The sequence below is a fragment of the Callorhinus ursinus genome, unplaced genomic scaffold (assembly GCF_003265705.2).
Source record: "Callorhinus ursinus isolate GAN/ISIS: 27379988/994484 unplaced genomic scaffold, GSC_fseal_2.0 scaffold7, whole genome shotgun sequence".
In the NCBI taxonomy this organism is placed as follows: Eukaryota; Metazoa; Chordata; class Mammalia; order Carnivora; family Otariidae; genus Callorhinus; species Callorhinus ursinus.
In genome coordinates, this window is record NW_027397069.1 from 71,279,728 (window position 1) to 71,298,651 (window position 18,924).

General features: G+C 38.1%; 1 protein-coding gene across 3 annotated transcripts in view; it reads left to right on the plus strand.

The window, feature by feature from the left end:
* The first annotated feature begins 2,599 nt into the window (after positions 1-2,599).
* The window catches only part of MTMR6 (myotubularin related protein 6), a 34,457-nt gene continuing 18,132 nt past the window's right edge, over positions 2,600-18,924 (plus strand). The window contains exons 1-4 of one of the 3 annotated variants that reach the window (XM_073894772.1): positions 2,600-2,780; positions 12,614-12,730; positions 17,168-17,330; positions 18,570-18,727. In XM_073894772.1, the coding sequence (XP_073750873.1) occupies positions 2,757-2,780; positions 12,614-12,730; positions 17,168-17,330; positions 18,570-18,727 (462 nt within the window). In that variant the 5' untranslated portion in view covers positions 2,600-2,756. The remainder of the gene's footprint in view (positions 2,781-12,613; positions 12,731-17,167; positions 17,331-18,569; positions 18,728-18,924) is intronic. The other 2 variants (XM_025875176.2, XM_073894771.1) reach the window with 2 other exon arrangements.

The window sequence follows — 18,924 nt, forward strand, 5'->3', positions numbered from 1 at the left end:
AACAGGATTTGTGTTTCTTTTGGATATGATATTGTACCAAGACTGCTGTCTAGGTGGCTCGATCTTATTTTTATTTCATATATACCTGCAGGAGTAAGTAATTTCATCACAAAGACTGCTGTGTTAAATAAGCGCTTGCTTGCCAATCTGTCTGAAGCAGAGCAGGCATTAAAAAAAAAAAAATCCCAAACCAAAACAAATCAGCACCAAGACAAGTTGAATTAAATAAATGAATGAAATGCTGGCAAATTTTTAATTAGAAAAGAAAACTTAAGGTATTAGGCCTTTGTAGCACCAAACACAGCAAGAAAGATGATGTAAAGATGATGATGTTTTACAAAGAGCATTTTCTAGTTACAGTAAGTGAAACTGCTTAGTACAGAACCCCTGGGAAACATAAAGCAGGGTTCTCCACCTCTTCGCAGGTGACATGTTGGTCTGGATAATTCTTCACTGGGAGGTGTGTGTCCGGTGCACTGTAGGATGTTCAGCAGAAGAGCTAGCCTCTACCACTAGATGCCAGTAGCACTCTCCACACGTGCACCCAGTTGTGACCACCAAAAATATCTCCAGATATTGCCAAATATCCTCGGAGGGGCAAAATCACTTCAGACTGAGAACAACTGAAATAGAGGAATTACAAAAAATCATCCACAATCCTCCCACCAAGAAACATAAACTTTTTGTTTATATAAATAAAAATTACAAAACAGTGTCACATTGATCTTATTCTATAGCCAGCTTATTTTTCACTCAGTAAACAGCATCAACATTTTTGTTATATAATATTCCTCTGCAGCATAATTTTTTTGGTAGTGCAAGTACTTAATAACAAAATAATCCTAATTCCTCCTTCCTCCCTCCCATCCCTTGTATCATTGCTGTCCTTCCCTTCATTTCACTTATAAACACATACACAAACACACATGCACACATGTGTGCACACATACATAATCAGATACATTATTGCTATTATTATTTTGAACAAAATGCTTTTTATTAGATCAATAAAGAATAAGGAAATGTTTTTATTTTACTTTCACTTATTCCTTCTCCAATACTCTTCTTTTCTTTACATAGATCCAATTTTCTGACCTATATCATTTTCCTTCTCTCCAAAGGACTTCTTTTAACATTTTTTTCCCAAGGCAACTCTACTGGCAACAAATTTGCTCAATTTTTGTTTATCTGAGAAAGGCTTTATTTCACTTTAGTCTTTTCTTGCTTGTGCAGCCTCATCACAACTGAAGAGAAGTAAAATGTGATTGTTATCTTTGCTCTTCTATTGGTAGACTATTTTTCCCCTCTGGCTTTTTCAGAATTTTTTCTTTATCTTTGACTTTGTATAGTTTGAGAATGATATGCAGTTTTCCTGACATCTATGCTGCTTAGTGTTCTCTGAGCTTACTGGGTCTGACTTTTGGTGTATGACATTAATTTGAGGGAATATCTCAGACATTATTATTCGAAATACTTGCTTATGTTCCTTTTTTTCTTCAGATATTCATTACGTGCGTGTGTTTCACCTTTTGTAGATGTCCAGCAGTTCTTGGATATTCTGCTCTGGCTTTGTTTTTGTTTTGTTTTGTTTTGTTTTTCAGGCTTTGTTTCCTTTGTTTTTCAGCTTTGGAGGTTTCTGTTGAGATATCTTCAAGCTCTCTGTGGATAAAGATCTCTTTCCTTAGCCATGTCCAGACTATTAATAACCCCACCAGAGGCATTCTTCATTTCTTTTGCAGTGTTTTTTTTTTTTTTATCTCTAGCATTTCTCTTCAGTTCTTTCTTAGGATTCCCATCTCTCCGTTTACATTGTCCATCTGTTCTAGCGTGTTGTCTCCTTTATCCGGATAAATTAGAGCCTTTAGTATATTAAATCCGAATTGTTTTAAATTTTCAATCTGATAATTCCAACATCCCTGTCATATCCAAGTCTTGGTTTTGGTGCTAGCTCTGTGTCTTCACATGTTTTCTGCCCTTCAGTATGCCTTGTAAGTTTTCCTGGATTGTTGGACATAATGCACTTGGTAAGAGAAACTGCCCAGTACTGGCGCCCGGTAAGGCTGTTACTTGTGGGTTTCTATTCCCTTACGTTGTGTATTTTGCCTGCCCCTCTCTCTAATTCTGGGGGTAGCGGTTTTCCCTGTGACCTCAGGTTTCTTGCAGATCTAAGAAAAGTTGATGATTTTTCAGTTTGTTCAGCTTTTACTTGTTAGGATCTACTGCATATTATTATTATTATTATTATTATTATTATTATTTTGCCCATTGAACATTTATTTATTTAAGATCTACTCCATGATTTTTAATGGAAAACTTGTGTGTATGGACATAGTGCGCTTTTACATAACTAATTGTGGAGTATTGGGAATTTTGATTGTTTCAAATAAGGCTACAGTAAATGTATCTGATGATCGATCCTTAGAATAGATTCTTGGGGGGGTGTTGGTGAGCCTCCACCAGCAGGCGGCGCTGTAGGACCTACGGCGGCCCGGGAAGAGCCAGACGCCGCTCTCCCTCGGAGGGCACTCTGCCCCGCCCGTCCTCTCCCCTCCGCGGTCGCGGGTTTGGGGAAGTGTTTCTAGGAGACGGCGCCCGCCGGCTGCGCCTGCGCGGTTGACGCTGCCAGGGGGCGGGCTGACGGGCCGCGGCGCTGGCCGGCTGGTAGTTCCTTTTGGGCCTGGGTCGTTGGGCCTGCCCGGGTTCTCTCGCTCCATGGTACGCCTGTGAGTCACGTTGCCGGCGGACGTCTCCTCGGGATGGAGCACATCCGTACGACCAAGGTAGTCGCGGAGAACAATTAGCCGCTAGCCATGGTCTGACCCGGCAGAGGTGGGGGGCGACGATAACTCGGCTGGCCGGACCAGGGCTGAGGACCGGCCGCGCGGGGGCCTGCCCGGGCCTAGTCTGGGAGGGCAGGGGCAGTTTGGGCCAGGGTGGGTGCGGAGGGCTCCTGTACCTATGGGAGTGGGAGTCCCGCTTTCAGCCCTTGGTGTTGGGGTGTGGATGATTTGGGCTGCTGGGGGTTGAGTCCCATGAATTGGGTCGCCGCCCTCTCAGCGCTACACTTTCTTGGGCAAAATTGGGGCTGCTTTAGCTTCAGCTGCTTTCAGGCATTCGCCTCCCCCAAAGACCGGAAAACGGGTGGGTCCTCAAATCAGCATTGCAATATTGTGTAAGCTTTTCCTTGTTCACGTTGAATTGTCCCGTGTCACAGATTCTTGATGCAAGTTTTGGAGGCGCTGAGGTCAGCACTCTGCTCCACCTCACTTTGTTGTCTCGGTCTCCATCCACTCATTTAGGTTTGGTACTCCGTCTCTTTGCTTCAAAACTTCATTGTCTTTAGCGTCAATGGTTTAACAGAGGAGTTACGGAGAAGGAAAACATGTTATCCCATATTTTAAAGTGTCCGATGGAACTCTTTTTCAGTTGATCTTATTAAATCCCATGCTTAATTTTTGCATGCGAAAGGCATTTATTTTTAGGAACGAACAAGTATTCGTATAATTCCATTACAAATGTTGAAACTGAAGGAAATGGTATCAAAATATTACCAAGTTACGTTACCAGGAATTAAGTTCAGCTTCAACCTTGGGAGGGAGAAAACATAAATCAAGACAAGAAGAATTGAATAACATAATTTTAAGATCGCCTGGGGCCTAACAAAATTAGGAAGAGGACCCACTGTGAGTTTTGACTCCTCTGTTTTGCTAACTCCATCGCTCCATTGCCGCGCATCCTAAAATTACCGTTCATTTAGAAAAAATAGCGACAGACGTTATCTTCATTTGTTCCATGGAGAATTTGAGGTCTATGTCATTAAAATTTTTCACGAACCTTTTTAAGGTGTTAGGGATTTTGTTAGAGCTTGTTTATAACATTGCATGTACTATAATATTTGAAGATGCTAAAAACTAGTCCCTTTTTAAAAACCTTTTTTTTTTTCCTTAAGGGAAGAATGGTAAAGAAACTTTAATTCTGGTTGCTGGCTCTTAAAGTTTGAAAACAGAAGGGTGGTTAAGTAAATAACCAAACTAGTAGAAAACGCAGAGATGGAAAAGAGGGCTAGAGCATGCATCAGATCAGGTTCTCGTTCTGGTTGCAGGGTTCCGAATGTGTATTATATAGTAGTTTTTCACAGTGGGCCTATCCTGATGGTTTAGTAAGGTCCTTTTATGACTTTTTAAGGAGCAGAAGATTTCTGAATAATTTTCTATTAAAATTACTTTTCAAGTTGTGCTCTTTTATTACTTTGAGTTATTTTTCTAGCATGGGATCACCAGTACTCTGAGATAATCATAAGCGGCTATAGGTAGACTGCAATTAAACTAGTACTTACTAGGTCCCAGTTATGTGCCAGGCATAGGACAGATACTGGCTGTAGAGCAGTGAGCACGATAGACATGGACCTCACTGTACATTCTGACAATTGTGTGAACTATAATATTTTCTTAAATTATGACTTAAAAGATTGTTATGAACATAGCCTATTGCATTATTATACTACTTTGCATAACCTTCACTTGGACATGGTTAATTTACTGCAAAAATGATTGTATTTCAAAACTAAAAATGAATTGCTTTAAGTTTACTTAGCTGTTTTGAACTATGCAGTTTAGTCACTATGATCAAGAATTGACTGTGGAGTAGTTCTATGTAACTATTTATTCTATGTGGAGACAACTGTATTTGAGAAGTAATAATTACCAGTTCTTGAGCAACTCTGTGTCCATGTAGCCAGCTGTGCAATATTACTTTACAATATTTACAGTTTCACAAGTATGCTAATTTATACACAGTTGTCACTAATTTCTTTTTTTTTAAGATTTTATTTATTGATTTTGGCAAAGAGTTGTCACTAATTTCTTAAATAACCCTGCCAGTTAGGTACATTATCGGCATTTGCAGATGAGAAGGAAATAGGCTTGGGGAGTTGAAGTAATCTGCCCAGTTATCTCATGAGGGATAGAGTTAAGGTTTAAACCAAAGTTTGTCGTAATTTTTTTCGTTACTTCTCTAGTTTTAATCTGATTGTTAAAATGTATTAATCTTCAGAAATGAATCCTAATGAATTCTAAGAGCTTTTTTTCCTCTAACCCTCTTCTTGACATAAGTAAATAATATTTATGTGGTATTTTTTTGTATTGTTTATGGTCATTGTTTTTTTTATTGTTTACAAACCAGAGATTTATCAGATAAAGTATTTTAGCTGAGTGCTGATTAAATGGCTTTATAGTTATAAAATTCAGGAACAGATATACCATCCTGTTTTGGTCACATTTGGTTTACTTACTGCATAGCATCACTAAAGATGTCAAGTCTAGTCTGAATTTGAATTTCTGAAAGACTGTTTCCAAGCTCTGCCTATCACTTTGAGCTCTAATTTGGCCATAATGAGATAGTCTTGCCAAGAAACAATGGGAAATATGCAGAGACAGTTCTTCTTTATGCAGTCTTTCTCCTTTCCCTGCCAGGCTCCAGTGCTTTGGCTGACATCATCTGTTGATGTCAAACGATGTTGTGCTGTTTGTGAATGGAACTTTACAGAATGTAATGGAAGAATGTTTTCCTAAACTATATATGGAAGACGGCTTTCTACAGTTTGTTAAGGAATGGAATGTCCCAAGAAAATCTGACCCCATTAGGGCTCAAGTTGAATTATTCCAAAAGTAATGCCTACTTTGTTCTTAGCTTGCTACGCATTTTTGTCATTAGAATGTGTGATCATAGGTGTATGTACACAAATATGTGTAATCAGTTACAAAGAGGGAAAGAGATGCAAATAAGAACCAGTAGATTTGTGGGGAGCACCTGAATGCTTTTCCTCCCATAAAGTGCTATTTTGACTCACTAATATTATTCCATTTTACAGGTGAGAAAACTGAAATTTGCAGAAATTAAATACCTTGTCCTGACTCAAACAGCTAGTTCTAATAAGGAAGAGATGGAGCTGGGAACTTGAATCCAGGTCTTTCTGATTCTAGTCCTGTTCTCTTAACCATAGCACTCCTCTGCCTCACAGAGTAATTGTCTAATCAAGAGATTTGAGGGGCACCTGGGTGGCTCAGTTAAGTGCCTTCGGCTCAAGTCATGATCTCAGAGTCCAGGATCGAGCCCCACATCAAGCTCCCTGCTCAGTGGGGAGTCTGCTTCTCCCTCTCCCTCTGCCCACCCCCACTTGTGCACCCAGACACGCTCCCTTCTCCCCCTCTCTCTCACGTAAATAACTAAAATCTTTTAAAAATTAATTAATTAATTAATAGATTTGAATAGTGAGGTAGGTCAGTGTGAGTAGGACTGGAAGGAAGGTAGGGGATGGAGGAGAGGAACTTAGGTGGTAGGATTTTGTCTAGTAGGTAACCTATTATGAGGGTGTAGGGTTAGGGAAAAGGTATGGTCCAGAAGAATAGATTTGGGAGTTGTCGGTGTTTAAGTAATCATTGATGTTTTCTTTTATGGATGAGTTTATGCAAGGAGTACACGTGTAGAGGCTCTTTGGAGAAGAGTGTGAAGGTTAGAGCCCTGGGAATACTTAGAAAGGGGCAAGCAGAGGAAGAGGAGTCAGAGAAAGAGTACTAGGGATATAATGGGAAGAGGTGAATCACAAGAAGGGAAGTCTTCCCTATTCTAATTTCCTTCTTTGCTCCCTCTTCCTCTGCTCTTTCCTTTTCTTAGGGCCTGGTACTGTTCTATGTACTGGAGAAATGGTGGTTCCCAGACAAAAGTCCCTGCCATTCCAAAACTTACTTTCTAGTTGGGGGAGACACAACAGTAAACAAAGTTAATAAGCCAAATAATAATATAGCAGATGGTAGTAAATGCTATGGAGAGTGCCAGGGTGAGATTGGGGGAGGACGGTTGTAAATAGGGTAGTTAGGGAAGTTCTTACAGAGATAGTGACAATTGAGTACAGACTGAAAGTGGTGAGGGAGCAAGCCATCTTCACAGGGGCGGGGGTTGGGGAGGAGTGGCTGGAAGAGTCCCAGCAGAGGGAACGGCAAGGGCAAAAGCCCTATGTTGGCCATGCCTGGTTCGTAGAAATCAGCAAGAGGACCAGTGTGGCTAGATCAGAGTGAGTGAAGGAGAGAGTGCAGTAGGAAATTAAAAGTTGCGGACAGCAGCAAGGCTTGAAGGCTAATGTGAATCTTTGGTTTTACTGAGTGAGACAGGAAGCCATTCATAGAAAGTCACCTGTATTCAGTGCTGCAGAAAAGCAAAGTAAGATAGGACTGAAAAGTGTCCTTGGATTTATGATCTATTTTGTTTGGTGATTTATGCAGCCAGACGCTGTTGTAGGAACTTGGCATACACGAACAAAGAAAGATGAAAACCTCTGTCCTTTTGAGGGTTACTTTCCACTTCCCAAAGGCAACTTGATGCTCTTTTTTTTTTTTTTTTTTTTTTAAGATGTCAGTGCTGTAGAGTGTGGAATAATGATACTAAGAGTCGCGAATGGGTGCCTGGCTGTAGGGGCAGCTCACAGCAAGTCAGAAAAGCCATGACAGTGTGTTTTCTACTTCAGTAGCCCTGTCATGTAGTTGTAAAGTACAACTGTTGGCTACAGAACATTGATTAAGATGGCCATCGGTCCTTTCTTGTCCCAGAGACCACTTGGTGTCCGAATTTTCTGGATGTAATACTGAATATTTGTGATATCCTCTGTTTTTTCATTTCCATTTGTAATCATTTCCTTTGTAATCAGCTGAAATTTGAACTTCCTGTTTCGAGTACCTTTTAGTGCAGGCCCAAAGTTGGCAACAATTCAACTAAATGGCCCTCAAAGTAATGTGTTGGCATTTCCCATCCTTACCATAATGACTACACCCTCCAGTTCTCTTCTCCCTACTCTGTTTCTTCTTTGTTCTTTCTCTTCCCAAAACTTTGTCCTTCTTACCCATTCTCTTTTTGCCTGTGATAATACCTATAATTAAAGGGTCCTGACACTATTTCCGTAGTGTCTCAGTGCTAGTGACCTGAAAGAGTCGTGATTGCTTCCTAAATACTTGACTTAAAACATTTCCAGGAAAGCATTGGGAAAAATATGTAGCAATATCTGTAAAGTACTTTCAGTTCCCTGGTGAAAAGGGGAAATATGAGGCAGCAGTTGGTGCTTGGAAGTTGGCTAAGTCTCTGGTTTGAAATTTGTATGCTGATAATTTTAGCAAAGAAAAAGCTCTGCTTTCTTTTGTTTTTTACATTTATCTTAGGATTTGCAGCTAAGAACAGAATAATCAGTAAGCTCAGAACCTAAAGTTTTTCCAGAACCTAAAGTACTAAATGAATGTTTTGGAATAATGTTCAGATTAATTTTATTATCGGTCATATCCATATAGCGATTGCCATATTGAAGCAGTCATGTAATGATTTTTCTATTATATTTTCTTGATTTGAATATAATTTTCCATTTACTAAAGTAATAATCCTCAGTTTATTAAAGTCCTATATAGCCTCTTTTCTCTCAGATTTTTCTCTAATTTCCTTCTTTGCTCCCTCTTCCTCTGCTCTTTCCTTTTCTTAGGGCCTGGTACTGTTCTATGTACTGGAGAAATGGTGGTTCCCAGACAAAAGTCCCTGCCATTCCAAAACTTACTTTCTAGTTGGGGGAGACACAACAGTAAACAAAGTTAATAAGCCAAATAATAATATAGCAGATGGTAGTAAATGCTATGGAGAGTGCCAGGGTGAGATTGGGGGAGGACGGTTGTAAATAGGGTAGTTAGGGAAGTTCTTACAGAGATAGTGACAATTGAGTACAGAGGTACTCTTTTTGTACCTTATCTTAGTGAATGGCAACCAGTCTGACAAGCTTAACATCTTCAAGAAGCCTCTATTTCTCCTTCCTTCTCACATCCATTTTGTCATCTGTAGATGGGCTTCTGCTTTATCCTGTCTATTGCAACTTAATCTGGGCCTTTATCGTATCTCTCCAGGCACTCTTAGATTACTTTGTTAGCCTTTTACCTGGTTACCCACCTCCTGTCTCTTCTCTACTCAACATTTTCTCCACATTGCCATTGGAAAGATCTTCTTAAAAACCATATCTAGTCATGGCTACTGTGCTTAAAATCTGCTGTATCCTTTTATCTGCAACACAGATACTCTACCTTAACAGGTGTTTCTTTTTCATCAAATATTATTGTCGCTCCCCTTTTGTGTTCTCTCTCTTCTGAGAATTCTGTATTTTCTGTGTTATAGTTAAGAAAATTTTGTTCAGCTTTGCTTTCAATATTATATTAGGAAAACAGTTTTTTCCAGCTGTAGGACACATTAGAATATTGAATTTGGTTTTAAAGTCCATGTGCCTCCTCCTTCCTTTCTCCATTTGAATTTGAACATTAGTTTAAGACAGAGGACTGTCAGGGCTCAACTTACCTCATCAGCTTACTGACTTACTAACAGTACTCATTTTTGCAAACATCTGAGCACTTTATTGCTTACTGTTTGTCAAGCAACCTTGGCGTCAAGTACCTACATTTATTATCCAGCCTTACTACAGCCCTCAAAGAAGAGACTGTTGTCCTTATTTTATAGATAAAGAAATGAGACCCAAACAATGAATCATGGAACAGTACACCAAAACAAATTATGTAATATATGGTGATTAACATAACAATAAAAATAAAAAAAAGACATTAAAAGAAATTAAGAAATAAAGAAAAAAGAAATGAGACCCAGACAATTTGGCCTTTAGTTGATAGCCAGTCAATTTCTGTGGAGTGAATCAGTAAACTGTCTTTCTTGAAAATGTTTATTTATGTGGATCTTTTCAAAAATGTGTGTGTATGTGTGTGGGGGGGGTGGGGTGTGCATACACCCATAATGCAGTTGTATATTTTAAAGGACCATAGTTGTAAGAAGCTCTTTTAAAAAATGGGAGGACTAGGGCGCCTGGGTGGCTCAGTTGGTTCAGCAACTGCCTTCGGCTCAGGTCATGATCCTGGAGTCCCGGGATCGAGTCCCGCATCGGGCTCCCTGCTCAGCAGGGAGTCTGCTTCTCCCTCTGACCCTCTTCCCTCTCGTGCTCTCTCTCATTCTCTCTCTGTCAAATAAATAAATAAAATCTTAAAAAAAAAAATCTTTAAAAAAAAAATAAAAAGTGGGAGGACTGGGGCACCTGGGTGGCTCAGTCAGTTAAGCGGCTGCCTTCGGCTCGGGTTGTGATCCCAGGGTCCTGGGATCGAGCCCCTCATCGGACTCCCTGCTCAGCAGGAAGCCTGCTTCTCCCTTTGCCTGCCATTTACCCTGCTTGTGCTCTCTCTCTGTCAAATAAATAAATAAAATCTTAAAAAAAAATACATTTCTCTCCAAATCTTAAAAAAAAAAAAAAAAGTGGGAGGACTACACAAACTGGAGCCTTAAACATTTGGGAGAAGAGCATAAAGATAGAGAAGGAACCTAGCCTAATGTGAGTTAAGAGCAAGAGGGATTAATTTGGAGTTGCATAAAAATGACCTGGTGAGCTTCTTAAAATACAGATCTTTGGGGGCGCCTACGTAGCTCAGTTAAGCGTCTGATCCCAGGGTCCTGCTCAGTGAGGAGTCTGCTTCTGCCTCTGTCCCTACCCCTGTGCACGTGCTCTCTCTCTCTCTCTCTCTCTCTAATAAATAAAAAACCTTTAAGAAAAATACAGATTTTTGGTCTCCATCTCCTGAGATGGCCGAGTGAAGTTAAGTGGGGCTTAGGATTTGTATTTATGCAGAGTTTTGGAGATGATTCAGATGAACAGCTAGGCTTTGGGACTTGAATGTAGGTAATCAGAATTAAAGATCTAATAAATGGGATTTCAGATAATTTTGGATTTAGAGATGGGGGAATCAAGAAATAGGCTTGGAGTGTTAGGATGAGTATTTTTAACTTGAATTTCCAATCTTGATAGACAACAAGCTCGAAAGAACTATGTAGTGTTATGCAGCTCTAGAGGAAGAGTGACTTTGTCTTAATTGGGTGATAGGGTGGGAATAGCAGACTGAGAGTCCACACGTATATTTAAAAACAAGAAAAGCCAAACTATAACTGTACATTCTTAGTAATTTTTCTGCTTATTTTAAGTTTGTTTATTTGTAAATTACTATTTACTGTTCACCTTCTATGTAGGGAGAAGGTGGCAGAGAGAAATGAGGGACAGTATAATGTTACAAAGAAGAACTTTATATAATAAATCTCTTGGATGATTTCAGCAAGAGACCACTGGTAAACTGTGGGCACCTTCTGTTTTCCCCTGTGGGAAGTGTTTCTATGGCCTTTCCCCCTAGTTCAACAAATATTTATTGTGTCAGATGCTATATTAGTCATTAGGTAGTCAGACATAAATAAGAGAGAGTTCTTGCCCTGGGGTATGTTGTAGCTTTAGTGGGAGAGATGGACACATGAACTTTATATGATGCTTTATAATGTAGAAACTACTCTAACAGTAGTGGAAGGTGCAGATTTTAAAAGTATTTAGGCTATAAAATTGATAGGAGTTAGTGATTAGTTGAATATTGGCGGTCAAGAGGAAGTCATAGGATGATTCCCAGATTTCTAATGTGGGTGATTGGATGAAGATGGAGTCATATTAATTCAAATCAGAAATATAGGATTAGGAACCTACTTGTGAGGGGTGAGGGAAAATCAGTTTCATTTTCTGTATGCTTAACATGAGTCTTAAGACATCCAAATAGAGCAGTATGCATGGTGGGAAGGTGTTCTACCTCAGGAATCAGACCTATGACATAGGGTTATTACTGTGCTGTTCCGCTTACTAGCTGTTACTAGCTGTGTGATGTTGGGACATTTAACATTTAACTTCTCTAAGTCTCAGTTTCCATACGAAATTAATAGTACTTACTACATAGGAATTGTTAAAAGAAATAATGTATGTTAAGCACTTATCATAATACTGGACATATAATAAGACCTCAATACTATGTCAGGAATTATTATTGTTATTATGTGTATAGCAGGCAGTGTGAACTCAGGAGAGCTCAGAGTTGGGCATTTAGTTTGGAGAGTCACTAACGACAGTGGATAAGATGCCTATAGAGAATGGAGCCCCTGAATAAGAATAGTAATGAATAGGGGATGGACAGAGGGTTAAAATTCAAATGAAAGTAGTGTGATTGTTTTGCATGTAGATATTTGTGTGTAGAGTATTTGTGCCTTGTCAAAAAATTATTTATGGCTTGTGATTGAAGCATAACAAGAAATATTTATGACCTTTTGATTAAAAGACTTAATCAAACTGGGTGTTGTGTGTAAGTGATGAATCACTGAATTCTACTCCAGAAACCAATATTGCACTGTATGTTAACTAAATAATATTTAAATTAAAAAATATGTGGACTCTTAAATATGAAAACTGTTTATACCATGTACCTCCTTCCTGTTCCCCTTAATATTTGTGTTATTTTTTTACAGAGTACCTTTATTGGTTGTATTTCTAACTCTAAACAGTCCCTGTGTAACTTGTGGTTTACATATTCCCCAAGATGTGTGAAATTTAATGTTCAACATTAAATAAACTCATGTTTTTGAATAGAAAGAAGAAGAGCTTTGAAAATGGTACATTTAAATCCTAGGATAACAAAGAATTTGTGTTACTTTTGAAATGAGATATAAGTTCCTTTTCTTTTTTTAGGTTGAGCAAGTGAAATTACTTGACCGATTCAGTACCAGCAACAAGTCACTAACAGGAACGCTCTATCTTACGGCCACACATCTATTATTTATAGACTCTCATCAGAAAGAAACCTGGGTAAGAAGGGCGTCTTCTGTACTGCTTACCATACTTAGAGTAATGGCCTTGGCCTTTTGCTGTATTTCATTTTGATCATGTACAAAAAATTTAATCATTAGTTAACCTGTTTCAACAAAAAATTTTTCAAAGTCACCTGATCACTTCTACCCTCCCTCCTAATAAAACAAGGATACAATATAGAATGTGAAACTCTTTTAGAAGATATAGCAAGACTCTTTTTATCTGCATTAATAATTATAGAATACCTACTTGTTCCTTTTAATTTTTAAAAATGTAATATATGTACATGTTTAATATTTAATATTAAGTTCACATGGCATAGTCACAGTGTTTTTTTTTAAGATTTTATTTATTTATTTGAGAGAGAGAATGAGAGGGCACCTCATCCATGGTATTTTTATACAAAATTACAATTACAGTGTTTTTTTAATTGATTGTAGATCAAATAATACAGTAATGGATATTTTGTATATATTACTTCCTGTATATGTGCCAGAGTTTCTCAGCGGTGTCTGCCTGGGGTAAAATTACTGGATCTTATAATAAAAATAAGTACATATTTTCCTTCACTAAATATGGCCCCTTTCCAAAATAGTTGTCTCAAAATATTCTCAGTAGAAAGTGATACATTGTCCACAATAGCCAAACTGTGGAAAGAGCCAAGATGTCCATCGACAGATGAATGGATAAAGAAGATGTGGTATATATACACAATGGAATATTATGCAGCCATCAAAAGGAATAGGATCTTGCCATTTGCAACGACGTGGATGGAACTGGAGGGTGTTATGCTTAGTGAAATAAGTCAATCAGAGAAAGACATGTATCATATGACCTCACTGATATGAGGAATTCTTAATCTCAGGAACAAACTGAGGGTTGCTGGAGTGGTCAGGGGGTGGGAGGGATGGGGTGGCTGGGTGATAGACTTTGGGAGGATATGTGCTACGGTGAGCGCTGTGAATTGTGCAAGACTGTTGAATCACAGATCTGTACTTCTGATACAAATAATGCAACATATTTTAAGAAAAAAGAAAAAGAAGAAGATAGCAGGAGAGGAAGAATGAAGGGAATAAGTCAGAGGGGGAGACGAACCAGGAGAGATGATGGACTCTGAAAAACAAACAGGTTTCTAGAGGGGAGGAGGGTAGGGGTTGGGTTAGCCTGGTGATGGGTATTAAAGAGGGCACATTCTGCATGGAGCACTGGGTGTTATGACAAACAATGAATCATGGAACACTACACCAAAAGAAATGATGTAATATATGGTGATTAACATAACAATAAAAAATTAAAAAAAATAAAATAAAAATAAATAAATTAAAACAAACAAAAAAAAGAAAGTGATACATTGTCCACCATTGTCGGCAACATTGATATTGTCAGCTTTAAAATTTTTGCCTCTTCGGTGGATGTGCAATTGTGATATTAATTTGCTGATTACAAGGAAGTTGTCCTTTCAGATATTTTGGCCTTTAGATTTCCTTTTCTTTTTCTCTTGGGCTATTTGTCCTTTTATTGACTTTATGAGTCTGGTTTTTAATGTTTTGTCAGGTATGTGTGTTGTAAATAACTTCTCCCAGTGTGTGGCTTGTCTTGTGTGTATATACATCTTTGAATTAAAGTTTAAAATTTTAGTGTATTAGACTTTTCATTTTTTCTTTTATGGTTTATGCTGTATTCTGACTTAAGGGATTCTTTTTTTTTTTTAAGATTTTATTTTTTTATTTGAGAGAGAATGAGAGATAGAGAGCACGAGAGGGAAGAGGGTCAGAGGGAGAAGCAGACTCCCTGCCGAGCAGGGAGCCCGATGTGGGACTCGATCCCAGGACTCCAGGATCATGACCTGAGCCGAAGGCAGTCGCTCAACCAACTGAGCCACCCAGGCGCCCTGACTTAAGGGATTCTTAAAGGCATAAAGATTCTCCTGTATTTTTTTCTAAAAGCTTACATTTTATATTTCAAGTATAAGTTGTTAACACATATGGGAAATATTTTGTTGGATGATATAACTTAGGGATTCACTTTTGTTTTTATTCTTTTCAAATGGATACTGGCGCCATTTATTGACAGTTTCAATGCGTTAATGTGTAGTATCAACTCTGTCATAAATAAAGTGAGGGTTTGCTTTTGACCTCTCTATTCTGTTCTTTTGATATATTGATTCCACTGTATAATAGCATACTGCTTTATTGACTCTAGCTTTTTAATACAGTCTCTCTTTTATTGTACTCTCTTGATTTCCCCAGGAAGGCCATCCAGTTGATAGGTGATTGCAATAAGTAAGTCAAGATACTTACCTGAGATGTTGATCTCGGGGAGTTGTATTCCTCGAGCACTGGAGCTCTTCCCCATCCAGTGTTGGCCCAGGAACTGTCAAGGGTTTTACCTAGCAGGGCCTTGTTAAATCATTAGTCACGTGATCATCCACTCTGTCTACCCTGCCTTTGTCCGTCTGACTTAATATCTTCTCAGTATGTTTTCCATCTCCTAGAGATAGGGAAGTTTCCCATAGACCTCTTCTTGCATATATTGTGAACATAGTTTGGGGAGCAGCGAAAAAAGATCTATGTTATTCTCTCCTATTGTTGTTTTATCAGTGTATTCCCATCTCTCTCTCCTGAATGAAATCTGTTTAGTATACTCGATCCATAGAAATGAACATTTTAGATCTAGAAGGGGACTTACTAACTTTTTTTTCTCATTTTACAGGTAATTCTTTTTTCAAGATCACATAATTAGTTAGTGGCAGAGTCAGGTCTCTTCAACATTTTCTTCTTGCAAATGATTTTGGGTCTTAATTAGAATCATAAAAGTGATACATTATAGTAGCTTATTGTCTCTTATTCTCTATTTAGATGTTACTATTAGATCATTTTGAGTAACTTGGCACAGGCCTGCTAATATAAATGTTACTAGTGCTAAATCTTAGCCATAAGTTGGGCCATGTGTAGTGTATACTAAATATGTTATGTATACTTTTAATGTCTGTAGAACAAGTTCTTTTCTTATTAATCTTTTTTAAGCTTTTCTTGATGATTTTATGCATTTAATCTTGCATGTGAACTTTAGAAAATACATATAATTAATATGATTAATATCAGCATTTAATATTATAATTACATAGTACATATGTATGATATAAATAATCATCCATCTCTTACCCTGCCACAGAAAAAGACAAAAAGCAGTTTGGAATTTTTTACTGAACTTGTATCAAAGTTTTAGATTAATTTGGGATGAACTGATTTCTTTCCATGATGGAGTTTTTATCATTCAGGAACCTGCTATGACTCTAAGATCTTTGATTTTCTAGAAAAACTTTCTATAAATATTTTAAATTCATAGGAATGGTATTGAGAAAAAGAAAACTTTTTTTTTAGTAGCAAACAGAATATTAGAACTGGTATGAATGATAATCATATATTTAAAATGCCATCAAGTATTGAGTTTATAGTAGGACTTTCTGTTCATTCAATAAACATTGTGATGGAGGTATAAGCAATGATACTTGTATTGCTGGTTTGGTCAAGTTTTAAGTTTGGATTTATAAGATACAACATTTGAAACTTTTTTTTTTTTTTTTTTTTTTTTTGAGCAGGGTCATTATAATGCTCCAGATACTGGAGGTAGAATGGTGCTCAACTGAGCTGTAGTATTGCTCCCTACAAAGTTCCCAGCATCTGGCTGGAGAAATAGACATTCACCATACAAGGAATTACTCATGTTCTAAGTACTGTGAAGGAAAAGTATAGGCATAAGAAAATGGACAGGACCTAACTTACTTGGGAAGGGCCATGGGGGTTGTCAGGCTGTTCTTCTTGGTGATGATGTTTAAACAAAGGCCAGAAATAATACTAGGAGTTCCTAGATGAAGAAGTAGATCTACAATTTCCCAGTTAGTAAGAACAACTCAGTGTGTGTAGAAGAGGTTGGTGCATTTGAGGAGCCAAAAGAGGACTCTGTCACTCGAACTTGATGTGGGGAGGGACTTGAAATGAGTCTAGAGCCTAGAGTCTGGGAAATGACATGACATCACTTTTTTAAAAATCGCTTTTTAATGGTCACTCAGCTGCCTTGTAGAAAATGGACTAGAGGGGGTCAAGAGTAGATATGGAGAGAGCTTTCCTAAAAGGCCACTTACAGTTACCTAGGTGAGAAACAATGGGAGCATTGCAGCTAGGGGAGTGACAGCAGACATGGAGAGAAGTTGCAGAGATAGGTAGGAGATGCAGTTCTCGGGGTTTGATGATGTATTGAGTATGTGGAGTGATGGAGGAAGTATCAGAGAGCATAGTTCGGCTTAGGCATTCAGTCACACGTTTTGAGTACTTTGTTTGAAGAGGGCATTTCTAACATGTATTCTGGAAGAGAATATGATATTCAGTGCCCTTTGATGATGATGATGATGATCATGTTTTTTCCATGCTGTAGATATTGCACCACCATATTGCCTTAGTAGAGAAACTAGCTTTGACTACTTCTGGATGCCCACTGGTGATTCAGTGCAAGAACTTCAGGATTGTGCATTTCATTGTTCCCAGAGAAAGAGATTGCCATGATATTTACAATTCTTTGCTACAGCTGTCAAAACAAGGTACTGTTTTTAGAGACCAAAGCTTACTTAGTGTTGAGATGGATTATCTAAGATACTTAATATGCCATTGTTACTTTATACTTGAAGTTACTCTTAAGTTCTTGTGCACTCTATTCCAAAAAGTTTGACTTGGAAATAATTAGATGCTTCTGATCTGAATCGTAAGAATGGTTTCCAAAGAAGGAGTAAGAGTAAGGAAAAAGTTAAACATTTAGAGTACAGAGTTTAAAAACCATAGATTTTTATTAATGTTTTTAAAATTTGTTGGTAGCCAACAGCACAGCTTTTTTTTTTTTTTTTTAAGTGGGTATCCACAACCAAGGGGAATAACTTGGAAATTGATTGCTGAATGAAAAGTTAAGGAAGGTCAGGCTCCTCTGGTAGCAGTGGGACCAGTGAATTTAACTGACCAGAGTGGAGCATAAGGGAGATGACCAGAGGGAAAAGAGAGGGTGAATCCTACTTTACTAGAGGTGGGAGTGAGAGGAGTGTAGGCCAGAAAGAGGAATCCTGTCACTATGCCTTTGGGATCTGGAGGCTTTCTTCCCCCAACTTGACTTGAATTATGTAGATCTCTCCAAGAGACAAAGCACACTGGTTACTGAATGTTACTTTGTTGTTGAACACCTGGACTGCAGTGGTCTAGGAGCAGGTGTACACCCTTCTCTCCTAACACATAAAGCCTAGGAAGTTATCCCCCATTGTCCCAAGTTAAGCCAGATCTTATTATAAAGATGGTTCTGTCACTTTTGGGGACTTAATATTATTCAGGAGTAAGTGCTCTCTGGAGCTCTCTGCAGCCATTGCCAGTTTTGGTCAACACTGTCCTATAGGATTGTATATGCAATTTCAAGTTCTATATGCCACCTCTAATTTTTTATCACAACATTAGTATTTCCATTTTATATCTCATTTGGGAAGTGTAGTGAGTGAGAAGTGTCTGTGTCTGTGTCATTAAAACTTTAGTTTTAAGAAAAGGAAATACTACACTAGAGTATTTAATATCAAAGTATTGTTTATTAGCTTTTGCTGATATAAATTGAATCTCTGATATGTATGCCTTTAGATATGATCGTTTGAATTAAAGAACTGAGAACATAAATTGAATTCAGATAATAGTTACCTCTTTGAAAATTTTAAAGAAAAAATGGAGGGATAAAGCTGAAAAATTACTATTATTTGTAGAGTGTTAAGTCCTAGAAGTTGCATTGTAACATTTATGTATTTTGTATACTATAGCAAAATATGAAGATCTCTATGCATTCTCTTATAATCCCAAACAAAATGATTCGGAACGACTACAGGGTTGGCAGCTCATTGACCTTGCCGAGGAATATAAGAGGATGGGAGTGCCGAATTCAAACTGGCAGCTGTCTGATGCCAACCGAGAATACAAGGTAACTTTTTATTTACATTCCAGGTAGTTAACATACAGTGTGATGTTAATTTCAGGTGTACAATATAGTGATTCAGCACTTCCATACAGCACCCGGTGCTCATCACAAGTGCGCTCTTTAATCCCCATCACCTGTTTCCCCCATCCCCACACCCACCTCCCTTCTGGTAACCATCAATTTGTTATTTACGGTTAAGA